General features: G+C 42.6%; 1 protein-coding gene across 2 annotated transcripts in view; it reads right to left on the bottom strand.

The window, feature by feature from the left end:
* CAT (catalase) overlaps nucleotides 1-19,581 on the bottom strand; it is a 78,467-nt gene that overhangs the window by 21,692 nt on the left and 37,194 nt on the right. Inside the window, exon 1 of one of the 2 annotated variants that reach the window (XM_063289615.1) lies at nucleotides 8,378-8,537. The exons of the other annotated variant lie outside the window; for it this stretch is intronic. Coding sequence (XP_063145685.1) covers nucleotides 8,378-8,443 — 66 coding nt within the window. The 5' untranslated portion in view covers nucleotides 8,444-8,537. Of the gene's footprint in view, nucleotides 1-8,377; nucleotides 8,538-19,581 lie in introns of those variants that run through there. 2 annotated transcript variants of the gene reach the window in all.

Here is a 19,581-nt window from a genome sequence, read left to right as displayed (position 1 = left end):
ACCAGTATTTTTTAAATGTTGTTAAAAGCTCTGTGCTGCAGGCAGCCAGTTACATCTCTGCATATCAAGTTCTTATTTTACCATGTTTGCAACTTCTTTATCTATTTAGTTACAAGCTCTTCCATATGCAACAGGATCTCATAACTAAATTTAAATAGGGTTGAATAGAGATAACACAATCTTATTGTACTTTTATACCGAAGAATAACCCACTCAGAGGATTTAATTAAAATGAAAATGATTGCTATTTCAGTTCCAATTTTCATTTATTTATTTCTCATATTTCTACACCGCCCATCCCACGAGCAACTCTGGGTGGTTTACAATTTAGTTAAAATGACAAGAGATTAAAAACATAAAAACAAATACATTATAAAAATAGAAATATGAAATATAAAATATAGAAAAATATTTAAAATTTAGATAAAATATAAATTCCTCAGAGCCACATCACAGCACCAACCACCCCCATGATTGGCTATCCCCCCTCCCACCCCAAGCAAGGTGGCAAAGCCAAGTTTTCACTCCCTTTCGGAAGGCCAGGAGAGCAGGGACCTGCCTCAACTCTGAGGGTAACATGTTCCACAGGGCAGGGGCCACGGCAGAGAAGGCCCTCTTCCTGGGCCTCACCAATCAACAGTCTCTCATGGACAGGGTCCGTAGGATGCCTTCTCTGCCTGACTGGGTGGGACGGGTCAATGCAATGGGGCTGAGGCGGTCCCTCAGGTAACCTGGACCCATGCCATGTAGGGCTTTAAAGGTGATAACACCTTGAATTGGACCTGGAAGCAAACTGGCACCCAATGCAGCTCCTGCAGCAACAGTATTACACGCGCCATCCTTGGGGGTGCTAAAACTGCTGTGGCCGCATTCTGAACCAGCTATAGCTTCCAGATTCTCTTCAAGGATAGCTCCATGTAGAGTGCATTGCAATAGTCTAAACGAGAAATAACTAGGGCACGGGTGACTGACCGGAGGGCCTTCCAATCCAGGAAGGGGCATGGCTGGCGCACAACACGAAGTGGTAAGATGGTAAGTTCCTGGATGCCGAGGAGCCCCCAACGCACAGCCACTCCGTCTTACCAGGGTTCAGCTGGTCTGTTGTTCCCCATCTAGACCCTTACATCCTGCAGGCACTGAGAGAGGGTGGTCACAGCATCACTTACCTCACCCGGGATGGAGATATACAATTGAGTATCATCAGCATATTGTTGATACCTCAACCTGTGACGACAGATGATCTCACCCAGCGGTTTCATGTAGATGTTAAAAAGGAGCAGAGAGAGTACTGAACCCTGTGGCACCCCACAAAGGAGGGGTCATGAGCTGGATCTCTCGCTCCCTATCAACACAAATTAAGACCAGCCCTGGAGGAAGGAGGTGAACCAGTGTAAAACTGCGCCACCCACCCCCAACTCCCTGAGCTGACCCAAAAGGATACCATGGTGAATGCTATTGAAAGCCACTGAGAGGGCATGAAGACCAAGGATGGATGCAAAGCCCACATCCAAAAGTGCTACCAATGCTGTTTCCATCCCATATCTGGGCCTGAAACTCGACTGAAAAGGTCAAGTTTCCAGATAATCTGTTTCATCCAGGATCCTTTGGAGCTGCAACACCACCACTTTCTCAACCACCTTCCCTAAAAAGGGAAGTTGGGAGACTGGATGAAAATTGCCCAGTACGATGGGATCCAACTATGGTTTCTTGAGGAGGGGGTGCACTAGCGCCTCTTTAAAGGTTGTCAGAAGCACTCCCTCCCTCAAGGATGAACTCACCATCTCCTGGACCCACCCACTCGTCACATTTCAAGTTGCCTTCACCAGCCAGGAGAGGCGTGGATCTAACTGGCAAGGGTTGGCATTCACAGTCTGGAGGACCCTGCCTACTTCCTCAGGCCCAACAGGTTCCCGGATAACCAGTAAGTACGTTCCCCAGGCATCTCCACAGGCCACACCCCATGCTTGGCATCCAACTTGGTATGAATCTGAACAATTTTATCCTCCAGTTGCTTGGAAAACTCTAGCTTGTGTTCGGTCGGATTCAGTCCTTGTCTTCCTCCAGCGGCGCTCTAGACATCTCTTAATCCTCTTCAGAACCCTCAGCCCCTCCGTAAACCATGGGAAGTGTCAGGTTCGATGGGACAAGAGAGGCCGCACAGGCACGATCCTGTCCAAGGCCCTGGCTGCCTCCCTATTCCAGGCAGCAGCCAGGGCCTCCACTGGACCTGTGCAGCAGATCCTTGGGTATAGCCCCTAGCTCCCTTTGAAACCCCATCAGGTCCATCAGTTGCTGGGGTGGACCAATCAAATGGTTCCTGCCTCCCTGTGGAAGGGGGTGGCATAAGAGAATCTCAAGGCCACCAGGGCATGATCTGACCATGACAAAGGAGACAGATTTAATTCTCCCCTCAGATCACATTGCCACTGCTCCAACAAGAAAACCAAGGCTAGAGTGAGGCCACTGTCCCGAGTTGGGTCCCGAATAATCTGGGACACCCCCATGGCTGCCTTGGTGGCCATGAACTCCCAAGCTGCATTTGAGGCACAGCCCAGGACAGTAGATTGAAGTCCCCCAGAACCGTAAGTCTGGGGAACTCAACCAACCCCGAGAAGGCCTCCAGCAGCTCAGGCAGGAAGGTTGCTATGCGGCAGGGAGGCTGGTACAATAGCAACAATCCCAACTGCTCTCAGGAACCCAACTTCAAGAACAGGGTCTCACAACCGGCCACTTGCAGAGCAGTGCCCCTGAAGGCCACCAGAGATTACTGAACAACAACAGCTACCCCTCCTCCCCTGGGATCTCAGCTGATGCCATACCATAAATCCAGCCAGGCACATTTCTGAGAGGGTTACCCCTCCCCCTCCAGGGCCCAGCCAGGTCTCAGTAATACATGCCAGGTCTGCCCCTTCCTTGGTGATCAAATCACATATAAGGGGGGGCCTTGTTGTTAACTGACCTGGCGTTCAAGAGCAACAGCCAGGGCCTCCATGGGTCTGCTGACCAGGGCCTGGGTCTGAGCACAGAGGGCCGGAACACGCTACCAGTACCAAACACCGGGGGCGCCTTCCCCAAAGATGGCCCACCCTCTGACTCCTGCCATGACACCGTCTGGTCACCACCTGAATGGAATAGCCGACCCTAAATCCCCCAGGGCTATTTCTATTTCCTCCCAATCCCAGCCCTCCAGGTTCCCTGGTTATGGGTCCCTCCATCCAACCATACAACAGGCATACACCAAGCAATCACAGGGTGGTAGTGAGTTCTCCAGCACTCCAGCTCCCGTTCTCAGTGCTGTGGGAACCCAACCATCATCCGATCTACTGTGCCCCCTTCACCGGCCTCTCGCACTAGCCAACAGGGGGCACCCCATCCATTTATCCTCCCTGACTCTCACTCAAGGAGGGAGATTCCACATATACATACCTCATCTACTCTCGGGCTCCCTCCCCGTCTCTCACCAGGGAGGGAGTATCCCACTCATCACACTGGAGGGACCCCAGCAGGGCACTCAGCTCCTCGTTCCAGAGGGCTTACTGGCCCACTCGGTCTTTGAGGTCCCATCCACCATGGTGCTTGGCTCCTTATTCCGGCAGGCTGGGGGCTAACAGGAGACTATAGTCAACCCACTGGGTCCACTCGGCCACCCTAAGGGTCTCCTGCTTGGTTGCCGTGCTGTGACTCCACTGTTCTGGGGGGATCCATCTGGGCCCACGGGGCGGTCCCAAAGATTCACTGCACCACTGGGCTGCTGTGCTGCACCTCCTGGATTTGCCGCGCCACCTGGGTACCATGCTGAGCCTCCACTGCTCTGGGGGGCTCCATACCAAGTCTGCCAGGATGCCCCAAAGGTTCTTCACAGCACTTGGCTGCTGTCCTGCACCTCTTGGCCTTGCCGCAGCCACCACCACACCTCCACCACTCTGCCGCTCTGGGGAGCTCCGTGGAGTTCTGTCTGGACCCACTGGGCCACCCTCTGCACTAGGTCTCCTGGACTACCTTAGAGGCTCTTCACAGTGATTGGTGGGAGGCCGCTTGGCCACTGTGCACCTCCCGACCTCACCATAACCACCCACGCTGCTCAGCCACCATGCCATGCCTCTGCCACTCTGGGAAGCTCCATCTGGCTCCTCTATCCCCAACGTGTCAACCACAGGGGTCGGAGCACCCCCAGACATCCCCCCACAACCACCATCCTGTGAAGTGGGTGAGGAGGCATCCCTTTAACCTGGCAATTAAGATATTCAGAACTATGTTAAAATTAAATCCAGTTTTCTATTTGAACCCATATATTCTTTAATTACAGTAACAAAAAACATACTGCTTTAAAAGCTAAATATAATAATCTTATCAGGATTTTGAAACCTACTGAAAACTCTTGGCAGGCACCCAGATGTTCTGGATATCAATTTTTTCTAGTGAAATCAAAGGGGGTAATTACAAAACTCATCTCCCATTTCCATATACATGCCAAGATACTAAACAGGGTGATATTCTGCAATCTTCATTCTTTCAATCTTCAATCACAGAGCAAGTTCTATATTTCCAAAAACCTTTTATACTTATTTTTCTTTAAACAGTGACTTTAATATTACTTGAAAGGATCAGTAATCTGGATGCCATGTGAGCATGGTCAGTCACAAAACATCCATACAGGTTGTCCTCATTTAACAATGGTAATTGGGACCAGAATTTCTGACACTAAGCGATGTGGTCATAAAGCTTGATGTCACACGACCGCATTGTTTAGCAGTGAAAATCCTGGCAGTCCCGCTATTGTTAAGCGAGGATCGCAGGCTGTTAAGCGAGGACCTTCTCACAACTAGCAAGTTCTGGGCAACTGGGTGTACTCCAGATTCCCACTGTCATCGTGTGGGACCTATGAGACACGCCTCTGTGGTAGCTGCACCTGCCCTGTGAATTGTTTTAGCCACCTAGAGTTATTTAAGTGATTGAGGTGGTATACAAATGGATTGGTAACTATGATTATCTTTTAGTTTTTAGCCAGTTTCGTCTAGTGGTTAAGGCGATGGGCTAGAAACCAGGAGTCAGAGTTCTAGTCCCGCCTCAGGCATGAAAGCCATCTGGGTGACCCTGGGCCAGTCTCTCAGCCCAACCCATATCACAGGGTTGTTGTTGTGAGGAAAATAGGAGGAGGAAGGAGTACTAGGTATGGTCCCCACCTTGAGTTATTTAAAAAAATAAAGGCAGGATAGAAAATAAATAAAATAATTAAGTCTATAATTTTAATACTATATGACAAGGTAATGGATTTAATTTTAAAGTATTTTAAGTATAGAGCCTCGTGTGGTGCAGACTGGTAGGTGGCAGTATTGCAACCAAAACTCTCTCCTCAACCCGAGTTCAATCCCAGGGGAAGCTGGATTCTTGGGTAGCCAGCTCAGATAGACATCCTTACATCCTTCCGAGGTTGGTAAAATGAGTACCAAGCTTGCTGGGGAAGGTGACAACTGGGGAAGGCAATGGCAAACCACCCCACTATAGCCTGCCAAGAAAATGGCACAAAAGTGGCATCCCCCCAAAGGGTCAGACATGACTCAGTGCTTGCACAGGGGACCGTTCACTTATTTTTTCAAGTCAAGTATAACCATCACTGGTAAAATTAATGGTTTTTTTACATACTTCATTTTAGAATGTTTAATTAGGAAATCCATCTAATATGGATTGACGAATATGAGTTTTAAAATTTTAAAAAATCAGATTTAAATCATACAATATCCAATTCCTATGCATGCTGATTCAGGCAACATTCCAAGTTTGAATACAGGACAGTAAATATTCAGTTGCAATAGCAGAAATAGATATGGGAAGCTATTTTTGTCTATATTCCCTTCCCACTGTAACTCCTAGTACCATTTTCCCTGGTGTTTCAGAAGGATTTTGAAGTCTCTGTAGCAGATTTTCTGATGGGACAGAGACAAGAGAAGGAATTAATCCCTACAGATTGCCTATTCCCCTCTTCTATCATTTATCCACAAAGAATAGATGAGCAAGCAGGGCAAGGGTGCTAGCCACATTAATGCATTTCACCATAATGTGTAAATTTACATTCATAATGAATTTAAACTCAATAAGCTGTATGCGCTAAAGCAATTACTGAACTTTTACTGGATAGAACACTTAAGATAAATTTGAATCTTAACTGAACTGAAACCTTTAATAATACCGTATGACTTCCTAGACCAGGGTTTCTCAACCTTGGCAACTTTAAGATATATGGACTTCAACTCCAGAATTCCCTAACACGGCTGGCTGGGTAATTCTGGGAGTTGAAGTCCACACATCTTAAAGTTACCGAGGTTGAAAAACCTGTCCTAGACTGTATCTAATTATTTTAATCTGTGATCTGAAAGGATAAATTTGGCAGATTGAACTATCCTCCCAACCTGTACTTGTTACACATTCTCCAGATCTGCGTTGCAGGCTAAGGAGTGAATTAGAGAACAGCAAAAGAAATTTGTTATACAAACTGAAGACCATTAATGTAGTGCTGTACACAGCTATCTTTCATACAGTTTAGTTAGAACTATAAAAATACTAAAGAATGTTTAAGCTGAAGATTCATCTGCTTCCTATCCTGATTAAATCTGTTAAATTATAGCTTATACGTTATCAAAATCTTAAGGTTCCTTTGAAAGATGCTGATAGGAATGTAACTTTCAATTTAGTAAACAAAGGCATTTGGTTAAAAGAGAAATCAACTTTAATGCTTTTCATTCTATTACAGAAAACATCAGAATCAAACTAGCTTAAAACAAACATTAATGATTGTTTTATAATCGATCTTCCTGGTTAATAAAAAGAAAAACAGAACAGAACAAGCTATCTTGTTGACTTTTCCCTAGCTGCTTGCAGTTTATTACACTGCATTAAAATGATTATTACTAATCATGCACAAATGGAAAATAAACTGTTTGCTTCATCTTGATTTGGTGATTCTCAAAAGCATGATGTGAAGGACCATAAATAAACTGAGACTGCTCACTTCTATATTGGCTTCCCCCTCTATTCTAATGGCCAAAATTGAAAATTGTATTTCAAGTCAGAATTCAGCATATTGAATTCTGGTTTAGACAGCTTTCCATTCAATTTGGAAAACGAAGGATAAAACAAGGCAGATTCAGACACTGCCATAAATCATAATTAACCATAATCTGTAGAATAAACTACACATGGCTGAGTTCAGACACCACACTATGCCATAAACCTTGAATTACAATCCAGGATGGCTGATTCACAATACTGATGCTAAATAACAAACCAATCCCATTATGCCTTAGCACAACATGTGAATCCACCCATATTTGGTTTGATAGCTAACGATGACAAGTAATGAAAAAGAAACTGTGATTAAGAGAGAAGTAAGCATTCAAGCCTGTAGATCATTTCTGATACCTTAAATGATGAACTGAATTGAACCATGATATCTACTTCTCAGAATTATTAACTAGCCTTAGTAAATTGTCAGCAGCTCTGCAAGAGTATACCCATTCTTCTTTAAGATTTCTTTTTAATCCAACAGTGGCCAAGTTAAACATAAATTTGTTTCTCTTGAAAAGGCTTCAAAAGCTTTAGAATAGATTAATTGTACCAGGACTTGTAGCTTCTCCTTGTAAGATGATACATACCTCATGTTGTATTTGACAGAATATGGCAGATGCTGAGAAAGTATTTTCCTTCCTGGTAGAAATAAATCACTAGAAAAAGTGTAGCTAAGAATTGTTGGTCACAAAATAAACCATTAAGCTGCACTCCACAACAACATGAATGTAACTATGAACATGAAAGTGTAACTACTGTCACCGTGGTAAACCCAGTTCCCCAAATACAGAGACTAGCTATGTTAGACTATTCTGTATAAAAAGGACAAAGTGCCACTTTTTTCCAGAGTTCTCTCAACAATCCATAATATAAGATTACTCTTTGGTTATTCATTATCTACTTGACATTTTTAGCTGTACTGTACTTAGTACCCAAATAACAAACTGCTTACCTATTGCGAGACAGACATGTAGAGTGTTGCAACCAGACAATATGTTGGACAGACCCCTATTATACCTAGGAGAAATTATCCCTTGGCTAGTCTCCTCTCCAAGAATGAACACCTATCGCAGTCCCTGTTTCCACAGTTATTAACCCCACATCTCCGCTCCGTTTTACTTCTATCTGTTCCATCAAGAAACACAACCCACACAACCCCTCCTCTGCCCCAATAACACATAATATTCCAGGTTGATTTCCTACTCCTCCTGCCCCTTCCCCGGGATGCGCTGCCCGACAGACTTTCCCGGGCACGCAAGCGCGCGCCAGGAGCACAGGGTCAGCCCGAGGCTGGACGGAGAGCGCCCACCGGTACCTGCGAGCCTCGCTGCTCCTGCCAATGCTTCAGCTGCTCCATAGCGCAATCGCGATTGCCGGCCATTTTGGGAGACTCGACCCTGAGATGGGGCACTGTCGGCTGGGCAGCTCTTATCTCAGATGTTTATTACGAATGACAGCCAACCCCCAAATCCACACCACCACCACCACCAACTACCGCTGCTTAAGAACGCCAGCTGGTTTAAGTTCAACGCCACCGCCCTTGTGGTCCCGCCCCTTTCATTCTTCATTGGTTAGGGACTCCTTCTTGGATGCTTATTGGCTGGAGAGTGAGTCGGATAACTGATATTTTTGATGGGAGGTGGGCGAGGCTTGCAAAAGAACGTTTGGGAAAGGGCAGCTGGCGGACCGTAAGAACCGTGGAAGGGGCTGCAAAGGCGACCAATCTGGTGGGGAAAAGTCCGGGCATGCTTTTATTCGCATTTCTCTCTTACGCAATTCACATTTATCAGGTAAATGTGCACAGCAGCCTCCCTGAACGCCTATTGTGTTAGGGCTACAGCTTCCAAAATTCCCAACAAACGTAGTATTTATTCCCCAAGTTTGTGGAATTCATTCTTCAGTGCCCAGACAACTTTCCTTCCTCCCGAAGAGCCCTGTTGAGCCTGAACTCCACTGAGAGGGAAGGTAAGATCAAACTGGAGTTTCTGAACCAAATTGCTTGCAAAGGAGAAGTTTCTGTCCCTTATTCTGCTTCTGGAATACTCTGGCTGTGAACTATCTTCTCGCTAATGTGGACAACGGACTCCTACATTGAATTGAACCGAAGCTCAGTTCACACATCACTAAAACCAAGCAAAGCAGATTATGACACACCGATTCACAATTTCTTGTGATTCTAGCCAGAGGGTAAATAAATGAGAAGGCAGGCTGCTGTGATTACTGCAGTGGTCCTTATTTCTGGAGAGAAAAACTTGTTGCATTGTTCCGTTCTTCCTTGCTTAGTTGCATGCATATTAGAGAACAGTGTAGTGGAAACTGAGCCAAAGATCTCAATTCTCTACACAGCACCTTTGAGTACAGAAAACTGGCCGAAGTGACAGTTCACACTATCCCTCTTTCAGCAGTGTAGGGCTGTGCTGTCCACAGAAGGTAAGAAAAAGAGGCACACTGTGATCTCACTGTCTCCATATACTCTGTGCCACTTGTCTCGTGAACTAGGTGTAAGGGGTGAACAATGGAAGGCGATAATGCAGCACTATTGTGAAACAAAGCAAGGAATTCCATTCCTGCTCCCTAGAGCTCAAATATCCTTTGTTTTTCCACTGAGGAGTAGGTGCTATGCTTCAGATTTCAGTGGTTCCTAGGTCCTCATCAGGAGACACAAGGCCCTAGAAAGCCATACCCCTGGCTTTTGGGAAGATTTATCAGGCAAATGTAGGCCCATAGACTATAGAAGGACAATAATGGCAGGAGCCTTAAGTGCATGCCCCTCCAGTCATTGTATGCAGCCTGTACCTCAGGAGAGAGAGAGCTGGAAGTAGGATAGCACATTGTTGATCTCATACAGGTATTACAGATCTTCCCTTAGACTAAAAGGAGAGCATGGCTCCACACCCAAATAAAGCAGGCCAAGAGGTGGTTGTACTCCTACACTGGGGTGCCATAACAGCTCAGGCCAAGGCTTGGCAGTTCACTATTGATAACACTAATAGAAAATGTATAGAGCAGTGCTTCTCAACCTCAGCCACTTTCAGAGATGTCAGCAAGGCTGGTTGGGGAATTCTGGGAGTTTAAGTCCACACATCTGGAAGTGGCCGAGGTTGAGAAACACTGGCATGGAGAGTATATCACAATCTTACATGAATTTCAGTATTGGACTGTTCAAAAAATCATGATATGGAGAGTTCTGGTTGCCCTTTAAATATTTCAAAGATAGGTAAACGTCATCTTTCGGATCAGAAATGGTTATTGGCAAAATATGTGAAAGTTAAGCTTAAAAAATCAAATTGAAATTCACATACAGATTCATTAAATATACACATGGATTGCTTTTTTTCCCTTTTGAAAAGTTGTATCCGTGGTGGAAATATGAAACTTATTGAATACTATTATAAAATGAGGAAAGTGCCAACACCAAACAATCTTTTCGTAATATTTTATATCTACCTAAGTGATTCTATAATGATTATATCATCACTTCCTGAAGAGGCTCAAAGGCCAAATAGAGCTATGTAAAAAGATATATTGACTATTTCAGCAAGTTGCAGTATTTGGCTGACCAACTGGAGACAAGCTAGGAGACTCCCAGGAAATCCCACAGTTGTATGTTAGATTGGGGAGTAAGAAAAATATCCTGGAAGAACCCAGTGGCAAACCACTTTCATGCCATTGCCAAAAAAATATGTCTCTGAAGTCACTACGAGGTCAGCTCAACTCAAATGACTTTTTTTCCCTTTGACTTTTTAGAGAAAGTATATAAACACACTTCAGCAAAGGATCATTACCTTGTCATGGTGCTGGAGCTTGAGCACCTCAATGATGCCATGAGCTAAACCGTGAAGGGCCACCCAAGACGGGAGGGTCATGACAGAGAGGTCAGACTAAATGCGATCCCTGGGGAAGGTAATGGCAACCCACCCCAGTATTCTTGCCGTGAAAACTAAATGGATCAGTACAACCAGAGATATGTCGGTATACCATCGGAAGATGAGACCCCCAGGTCGGAAGATGGTCAAAATGCTACTGGGGAGGAACAGAGGATGAGTTCAACTAGCCCCAGACGTGATGACGCAGCTAGCTCAAAGCTGAAAGGACGGCTAGCGGCCGACGGTGCTGGTGGTGAATGGCAAATCCGATGTTCTAAGGATCAACACACCATTGGAACCTGGAATGTAAGATCTATGAGCCAGGGCAAATTGGATGTGGTTATTGGTGAGATGTCAAGATTAAAGATAGACATTCTGGGCGTCAGTGAACTGAAATGGACTGGAATGGGCCATTTGACATCAAATGACCACCAGATCTACTATTGTGGACAAGAGGACCACAGAAGAAATGGAGTAGTCTTCATAATTAATGGTAAAGTGGCTAAAGCAGTGCCTGGACACAATCCAAAAAATGATAGAATGATCTCAATTTGAATTCAGGGCAAGCCATCTAACATCACAGTGATCCAAATATATGCCCCAACCACAGATGCTGAAGAAGCTGAAGTAGAGCAGTTCTATGAGGATCTGCAGCACCTACTGGACAACATGCCTAAAAGAGTTATAATTTTCATCACAGGAGACTGGAATGCTAAGGTGGGCAGTCAAATGACACCTGGAATTATAGGTAAGCATGGCCTGGGAGAACAAAACAAAGCAGGACACAGGCTGATAGAATTCTGTCAAGACAACTTACTCTGCATAACAAACACTCTCTTCCAACAACCTAAGAGACAGCTTTATACATGGACTTCACCAGATGGACAACACCGAAATCAGATTGACTACATCCTTTGCAGCCAAAGGTGGCGGAGATCTATACAGTCAGTAAAAACAAGACCTGGAGCTGACTGTAGTTCAGATCACGAACTTCTTATTGCACAATTTAGGATCAGACTAAAGAGATTAGGGAAGACCCACAGATCAGCTAGATATGAGCTCACTAATATTCCTAAGGAATATGCAGTGGAGGTGAAGAATCGATTTAAGGGACTGGACTTAGTAGATAGGGTCCCGGAAGAACTATGGGTGGAAGTTTGCAACATTGTTCAGGAGACGGCAACAAAATACATCCCAAAGAGAAAATGAAGAAGGCAAAATGGCTGTCTGCTGAGACACTAGAAATAGCCCAAGAAAGAAGGAAAGCAAAAGGCAACAGTGATAGGGGGAGATATGCCCAATTAAATGCAAAATTCCAGAGGTTAGCCAGAAGAGAGAAGGAATTATTTTTAAACAAGCAATGCGTGGAAGTGGAAGAAGACAATAGAATAGGAAGGACAAGAGACCTCTTCCAGAAAATTAGAAACATTGGAGGTAAATTCCAGACAAAAATGGGTATGATCAAAAACAAAGATGGCAAGGACCTAACAGAAGAAGAAGAGATCAAGAAAAGGTGGCAAGAATATACGGAAGACCTGTATAGGAAGGATAACAATATCGGGGATAGCTTTGACGGTGTGGTCAGTGAGCTAGAGCCAGACATCCTGAAGAGTGAGGTTGAGTGGGCCTTAAGAAGCATTGCTAATAACAAGGCAGCAGGAGACGACGGCATCCCAGCTGAACTGTTCCAAATCTTGCAAGATGATGCTGTCAAGGTAATGCATGCTATATGCCAGCAAATTTGGAAAACACAAGAATGGCCATCAGACTGGAAAAAATCAACTTATATCCCCATACCAAAACAGGGAAACACTACAGAAGAATGTTCAAACTATCAAACAGTGGCACTCATTTCACATGCCAGTAAGGTAATGCTCAAGATCCTGCAAGGTAGACTTCAGCAGTTCATGGAGCGAGAATTGCCAGATGTACAAGCTGGGATTAGAAAAGGCAGAGGAAGTAGGGACCAAATTGCCAATATCCGCTGGATAATGGAAAAAGCCAGGGAGTTTCAGAAAAATATATATTTCTGTTTTCTTGACTATTCTAAAGCCTTTGACTGTGTGGACCATAACAAATTGTGGCAAGTTCTTAGCGGTATGGCGATACCAAGTCATCTTGTATGCCTCCTGAAGAATCTGTATAACGACCAAGTAGCAACAGTAAGAACAGACCACGAAACAACGGACTGGTTTAAGATTGGGAAAGGAGTACGGCAGGGCTGTATACTCTCACCCTACCTATTCAACTTGTACTCAGAACACATCATGCGACATGCTGGGCTTGAGGAATCCAAGGCTGGAGTTAAAATCACTGGAAGAAATATTAACAATCTCAGATATGCAGATGATACCACTTTGATGGCTGAAAGTGAAGGGGAACTGAGGAGCCTTATGATGAAGGTGAAAGAAGAAAGTGCAAAAGCTGGCTTGCAGCTAAACCTCAAAAAAACCAAGATTATGCAAACAGCTTGATTGATAACTGGCAAATAGAGGGAGAAAATGTAGAAGCAGTGAAAGACTTTGTATTTCTAGGTGCGAAGATTACTGCAGATGCTGACTGCAGTCAGGAAATCAGAAGACGTTTAATCCTTGGGAGAAGAGCAATGACAAACCTCGATAAAATAGTTAAGAGCAGAGACATCACACTGACAACAAAGGCCCGCATAGTTAAAGCAATGGTGTTCCCTGTAGTAACATATGGCTGCGAGAGCTGGACCATAAGGAAGGCTGAGAGAAGGAAGATCGATGCTTTTGAACTGTGGTGCTGGAGGAAAAATCTGAGAGTGCCTTGGACTGCAAGAAGATCAAACCAGTCCATCCTCCAGGAAATAAAGCCAGACTGCTCACTTGAGGGAATGATATTAAAGGCCAAACTGAAATACTTTGGCCACATAATGAGAAGACAGGACACCCTGGAGAAGATGCTGATGCTAGGGAGAGTGGAGGGCAAAAGGAAGAGGGGCCGACCAAGGGCAAGGTGGATGGATGATATTCTAGAGGTGACGGACTCATCCCTGGGGGAGCTGGGGGTGTTGACGACCAACAGGAAGCTCTGGCGTGGTCTGGTCCATGAAGTCACGAAGAATCAGAAGCGACTGAACGAATAAACAACAACAATATAAACACAAATAGAAAATAGAAAACAAAAAAAAGTATAACAGATGAGTAAACAAGTGATCTAAAACAATGTCAAGATCATAATTCTGGTTGAATATATCTCTTTAAATGACTAAAATCACTATTAAGATTTAAGTAAGGACAAATATCAAGAACCATGGCCAATACAGTATAAATCACCACATAAAATTATAAGGTACAATTGTTGTTTATTCGTGGCTTTGTCGACTAGCTTGGGGTCCCATGGTAGAGTGGACCTTATTAGATAGATGTATGACAGTTAATTTCTACATGTTTTCCTGCCATTTGTTTTTTATTTGTTTTTGTTTGTTTAAGTTGGTTGTTTTAAAGGTTTCTATATATTCTTGATTATTACTATGTATGCCACCCAGAGTCACTACATGAGATGGGGGGCTACACAAATGTGATTAAATAAATAAGATTAAATAAATAAGTATACCCTCAGTTCATCAGACCTTGGTTTAGCAAACTTCAGTTGCAACAAACAAAACCTGTTTGCAATTGTATGCATGTATAATGCTGAATGTATATTGCAGTAAACAACATGTGACTTAAAACAAGTTAATGTTGATTATATAATGTGAAGAACTAGAATAAGAACTCAACTTGAATCAACTATGTGAGCCAATAACAAAATCATATGTTTGCTTACTCTAATATAGTATAGTACAGAATTATAATACATAAAATTCTCTTGCATTTCTCATCTAATCTCTTAAGAATCTTTAAAAATTGGATTTTTATTACTGGGCCAATCTGGGTTTATGAGTGACTAATTGGTTACAAAGTTCATGTCTTTAGCAAAGGCAAAAGATTCAAGGTAATATTCAGCTGGCTTTCCATCTCTCTCTGTTCCTGCAATGGACTTCCTGATATAACAATTAGAGCAGCAGCCAAAGTCATTTATCAAAGCTATGATATCGCCTTTTGAGGAATGAGTGTGTGACGTTCTCACATGCCCTTTTTCTGTTTTCTTGAATTCTTACCAGTTATAAAGTAATTATTTCCCAACTGAGATCTTTTACTAGTGCATATGCATATAGTATTTGAATTGTCTTTGATCAATATTTTACATAAGTTTGATGTTAACGTAGTTCTTTGCTTTCCTGGGTGCAGGACACCATAATTTACTGTAATCTGCTATTTTAGGAACTAATAAAATTACTGTTAGGAATCCTCTCCAGTTGTTTGCTTTATTGGGTAAGTTTTCCACTAGAGATACTGCATTTAAAAAAACCTCTGGAGTCATATCTAATATCCATTATCCATGTGCTCTCCTCCCTCCTCATCCTTTCCTGCATGTACTCTAAATCTTATCTAGAAAGTCTCCTATCATCCAGGACAGATCTGTAGGTGCACAGGGAGGTGCTGCCATAAAGAATCTGCTCCATCAGATTACACCAACAGATATAATCCTTCAACTCAACCTGCATATGTTATTAGCAGATTTTTGTTTTCTGCAACCACTTATAAAGCAGAAGGCAAACATCCAATTCTGAGAGCAAAACAGGCATATTGAATGGAATACTAAATCTCTCCACATGTTCCTATTTTCTCCATTCCATATCCTGAAGTTTGCCAGCTGGAAAAAAAGCATCCCAGTAGAGAAGATGGCAGCTGGCTAAAAGAGTGAGCACTTTTCTTCCATGTGCCTCTTCTTCTCTAAGTAACTGGACAAGCTTACATTTAAGGATCTACTACCACATATATTTTAGATGTTAGGTCACTAACCTATAGGACTAAGTGGGAACTCAATGTTTAAAAGTGTGGCCATCATTTAATAATCCCCAAGGGTACTAGAAGTAACTAAAGGTTTATTCTTTATGTCAGAGTTAGGAAACTTTTAGCGTTATCTGTTCTATACTAACAGAGTACATATACAGTAGTTTATGACTAAAAGGAAGGGAAATACAGTGAAATTGTTTTCCTAACCTTTGAGTAGAAGGAGTATCTGACAGAGAAGAGTTCAAAAGGAACAGAAGCAAGCATTAACTGGGGAGTGAAGTTTCTATTAGGAAAACAGTCTAAAGGGATTGTTGTTGTTTATTTGTTTAGTCGCTTCCGACTCTTCGTGACTTCATGGACCAGCACACACCAGAGCTTCCTGTCGGTCGTCGACACCCCCAGCTCCCCCAGGGACAAGTCCGTCACCTCTAGAATATCATCCATCCACCTTGCCCTTGGTCGGCCCCTCTTCCTTTTGCCCTCCACTCTCCCTAGCATCAGCATCTTCTCCAGGGTGTCCTGTCTTCTCATTATGTGGCCAAAGTATTTCAGTTTTGCCTTTAATATCATTCCCTCAAGTGAGCAGTCTGGCTTTATTTCCTGGAGGATGGACTGGTTTGATCTTCTTGCAGTCCAAGGCACTCTCAGAATTTTCCTCCAACACCACAGACTAAAGGGATATAAGCAGTAAAACTAAGACACTGTTGTTAAAGGCCAGTTTTTTTAAAAAAATAAATAAATTCAGGGTTCTAAATTTAATATGAAAGAGGAGGAAAACCTTCAGTTAATGTTAGTTATACTAATCAATTCTGAAAATGTTTATCAATGTAAATGTAGACACATTGAATAATTAAGTTTTATAGAAAGTATGTGATCCAAATTGATATTGAAAATGCTTAATATTTGGACTGTCACATGTAGCAGGATTTTAAAGAATAGTTTTATATGCAAGATTTGTTTTTAAAATAATATTTTATATTTATATTGAGTTTATGATAACTAGTATTCACATTAAGGCCTATTAAGATTTTGTTACTTGTTCATCATTACAATGGATCACTAGCCTACATCATAAAAATTATCCTACATACAGATTTGTCTTTTTCTCCTTAGCTCTGTTTTGTGTAGTTCCTTTAAAAATTGACATTAAAAAATTGTTTGCAACATCTAGAGTAAGTTTCTTTTACCATTATGAATCACTGAGCTAGCTTGGAACAGAGTTACAATGCATTCAGCTAGAACATAATATTCCTACAGCTTTTGCAAAATGGTTGTTGCTTAATATTAATACTACAGAGCCAGTCTGATGTAGTGGTTAAGGCATCAGACTAGAGACGGGGAGTTCTAGTCCCACCTTAGGCACAAAGCTAGTTGGGTGACCTTGGGCCAGTCACTTTCTTTCAGCCCTAGGAAAGAGGCAGTGGCAAACCACTTTTGAAAAACTTTGCCAAGACAACTGCAGGGGCTTGTCCAGGCAGTCTCCAAGAATCAGACATGACTGAATGGATTAAAAAAAAATGCTCTATGCTGAATATATACTGAGGGAAGTTAGAATAGAAAAGCTGAACATGGTTTTAAAATTGGAGAAGAAAATATCAATCTGCACTCTGCTGATGCCACTTTGATAACTGAAAATGCAAATGATCTTCAAGCTATTGTCATGAAAGTCAAGTAGCACAATGAAATTAAATATAAAGAAAACCAAAATAATGACAACAGATACAGCAACCAGCCTTAGAACTGATAACAAAGATACTGAAGTGGTGAATAACTTCTGCCTTTTAGGATCAACTATCAACAGTAAAGAAACCAGCAGTCAAGAAATATGTCATATTCTAGAACTTGGTGGGATAGCAATGAAGGCTCTGGAAGAGATATTCAGATGTCCTGACATGTCTCTACCAACAAAAATCCAAATTGTGAAGGCAATTATAATCTCTGTGACATTCTATGGAAGTGAAAGTTGGACTCTACAGAGCAGGATAGAAAGAGTATTGATGTTTTTGAATTTTGGCGTTGGAGAAGATTCCTGAGAATACCATGGGCAGCCAAGAAAACAAACAATCAGATCATAGAACAAATCAATCCAGAGTTTTCACTCAAGGCACAAATGACGAGACTCAAATTATCATATTTTGAACATATTATGCAAAAGCCTAGCTCCCTTGGGAAGTCTGTAATAGTGGAAAAGGTAGAAGGGAAGGGAAGAAGATGACCAGCAGAAGATGGATGGATTCAATTACAGTAGTGATAGGTGCAAACTTGGAAGACCTGAAGGGCCAATTTGGGGACAGATCATCTCAGAGAAGATCTATTTATGGAGCTGCTAAGAGTTGACACCAACTTGATGGCACATAATCAACCAGCAAATATTAGTATACAGCTATCATTTCCTTCTGTCTCTGACTGAAATATATTTTCAGTGGTAAATATTTCACAATAACCCAACCAGCAGTTCTGTATCCTCATCAGAGACTTATAGCACTGCAGCCCTCTCTGAAGATGCCAGAGACTGAACCAGGGACCTTTTCCATACAAAGCACATGTTCTATTATTAAGCCATAGTTTTTATCTAGATACATAATTATCTCTTTCATAAGATTATAATTAAAAACAGATTCACTTTGCTAATGTAAAATGTAGGTGTACTTTGTACCTGACACTTACATTGGCTTTTAATAAGCTTGCTGTCCTAATAGTCAGAAATCACGCTGAGATGAGGAGTAGGTCTCTGGTGTTTATTACTGCTACATAAAACAGAATCCTAAAAAACTGAAGAAGCATGGGAAAAACCCAGACTTATAAACCCCAAAAGCTAAGGCGGGCCTGATCTGTCTCTCTCTGAATGGCTGCTTAATTCCTCAGTACTACGCATGCGTTTTCCACCCTGGATGGGGGCCCCCTCCTGCTCGCCATCAGTACTCATGACACTTGCATACCTCTACCATTTCTTGGGTTGAATGGAAAGGTACAACTTTTGTTTTTCATTTATTGTTATTTTAGTAATATTGGTGGCCCATTACACTTGCTATTATCTTTGCAATCCCCAAGAATTGAGCTTGACTCAGGGAAGTCTTTTCACACAAAGTGGCATGACATACACAGCCATGGCTGCAAGAAGAGAAGAGGAATAGATTTTGGTTAGTACTTTGATGTGTTACTACTAGTAGGCTAGACTGGGAAGTATTAAAAGAAAGCAATAACAAATTTTTACTAAATTATTGCCAAGCAAACTATATGGATATATCCATTGAGTAACCAGAAGCTGCGCTTCACTCAGGAAAGTCCTGTCTTTACTATTTGTAGAACTATACTAGATTAAATAACTAGTTCATATACAGGTAGTTCTCGCTTAACGACCACAATTGGGACCAGAATTTTGGTCGCTAAGCAATGTGGCCATTAAGCAAATCCAACACATTTTACAACCATTTTTGTGGTGGTGGTTAAGCGAATCACATGGTTGTTAAGTGACCCATGTGGTTGTTAAGTGAATCACATGGTTCCCCATTGATTTTGGTTGTCAGAAGCCAGCTGGGAAGGTCAGAAATGGCAATCACGTGACCATGGGACACTGTGACGGTTGTAAATGCGAACTGGTGGCCAAGTGCCCGAATCATGATGATGTGACCGTGGGGATGTTGTGACAGTCTAAGTGCGAGGATGGGCCGTAAGTCATCTTTTTTCAGCACTGTTGTAAGTCCAAACTGTCACTAAATGAATGGTCATTAAGCAAGGTCTACTTGTATTCCAGACAGAGGTGCTTCATTCTTAAATAAAAATCCAAG

Source organism: Candoia aspera, chromosome 1 (assembly GCF_035149785.1).
Source record: "Candoia aspera isolate rCanAsp1 chromosome 1, rCanAsp1.hap2, whole genome shotgun sequence".
Classification (NCBI taxonomy): domain Eukaryota; kingdom Metazoa; phylum Chordata; class Lepidosauria; order Squamata; family Boidae; genus Candoia; species Candoia aspera.
This window is presented reverse-complemented; position numbering and strand designations above follow the sequence as displayed.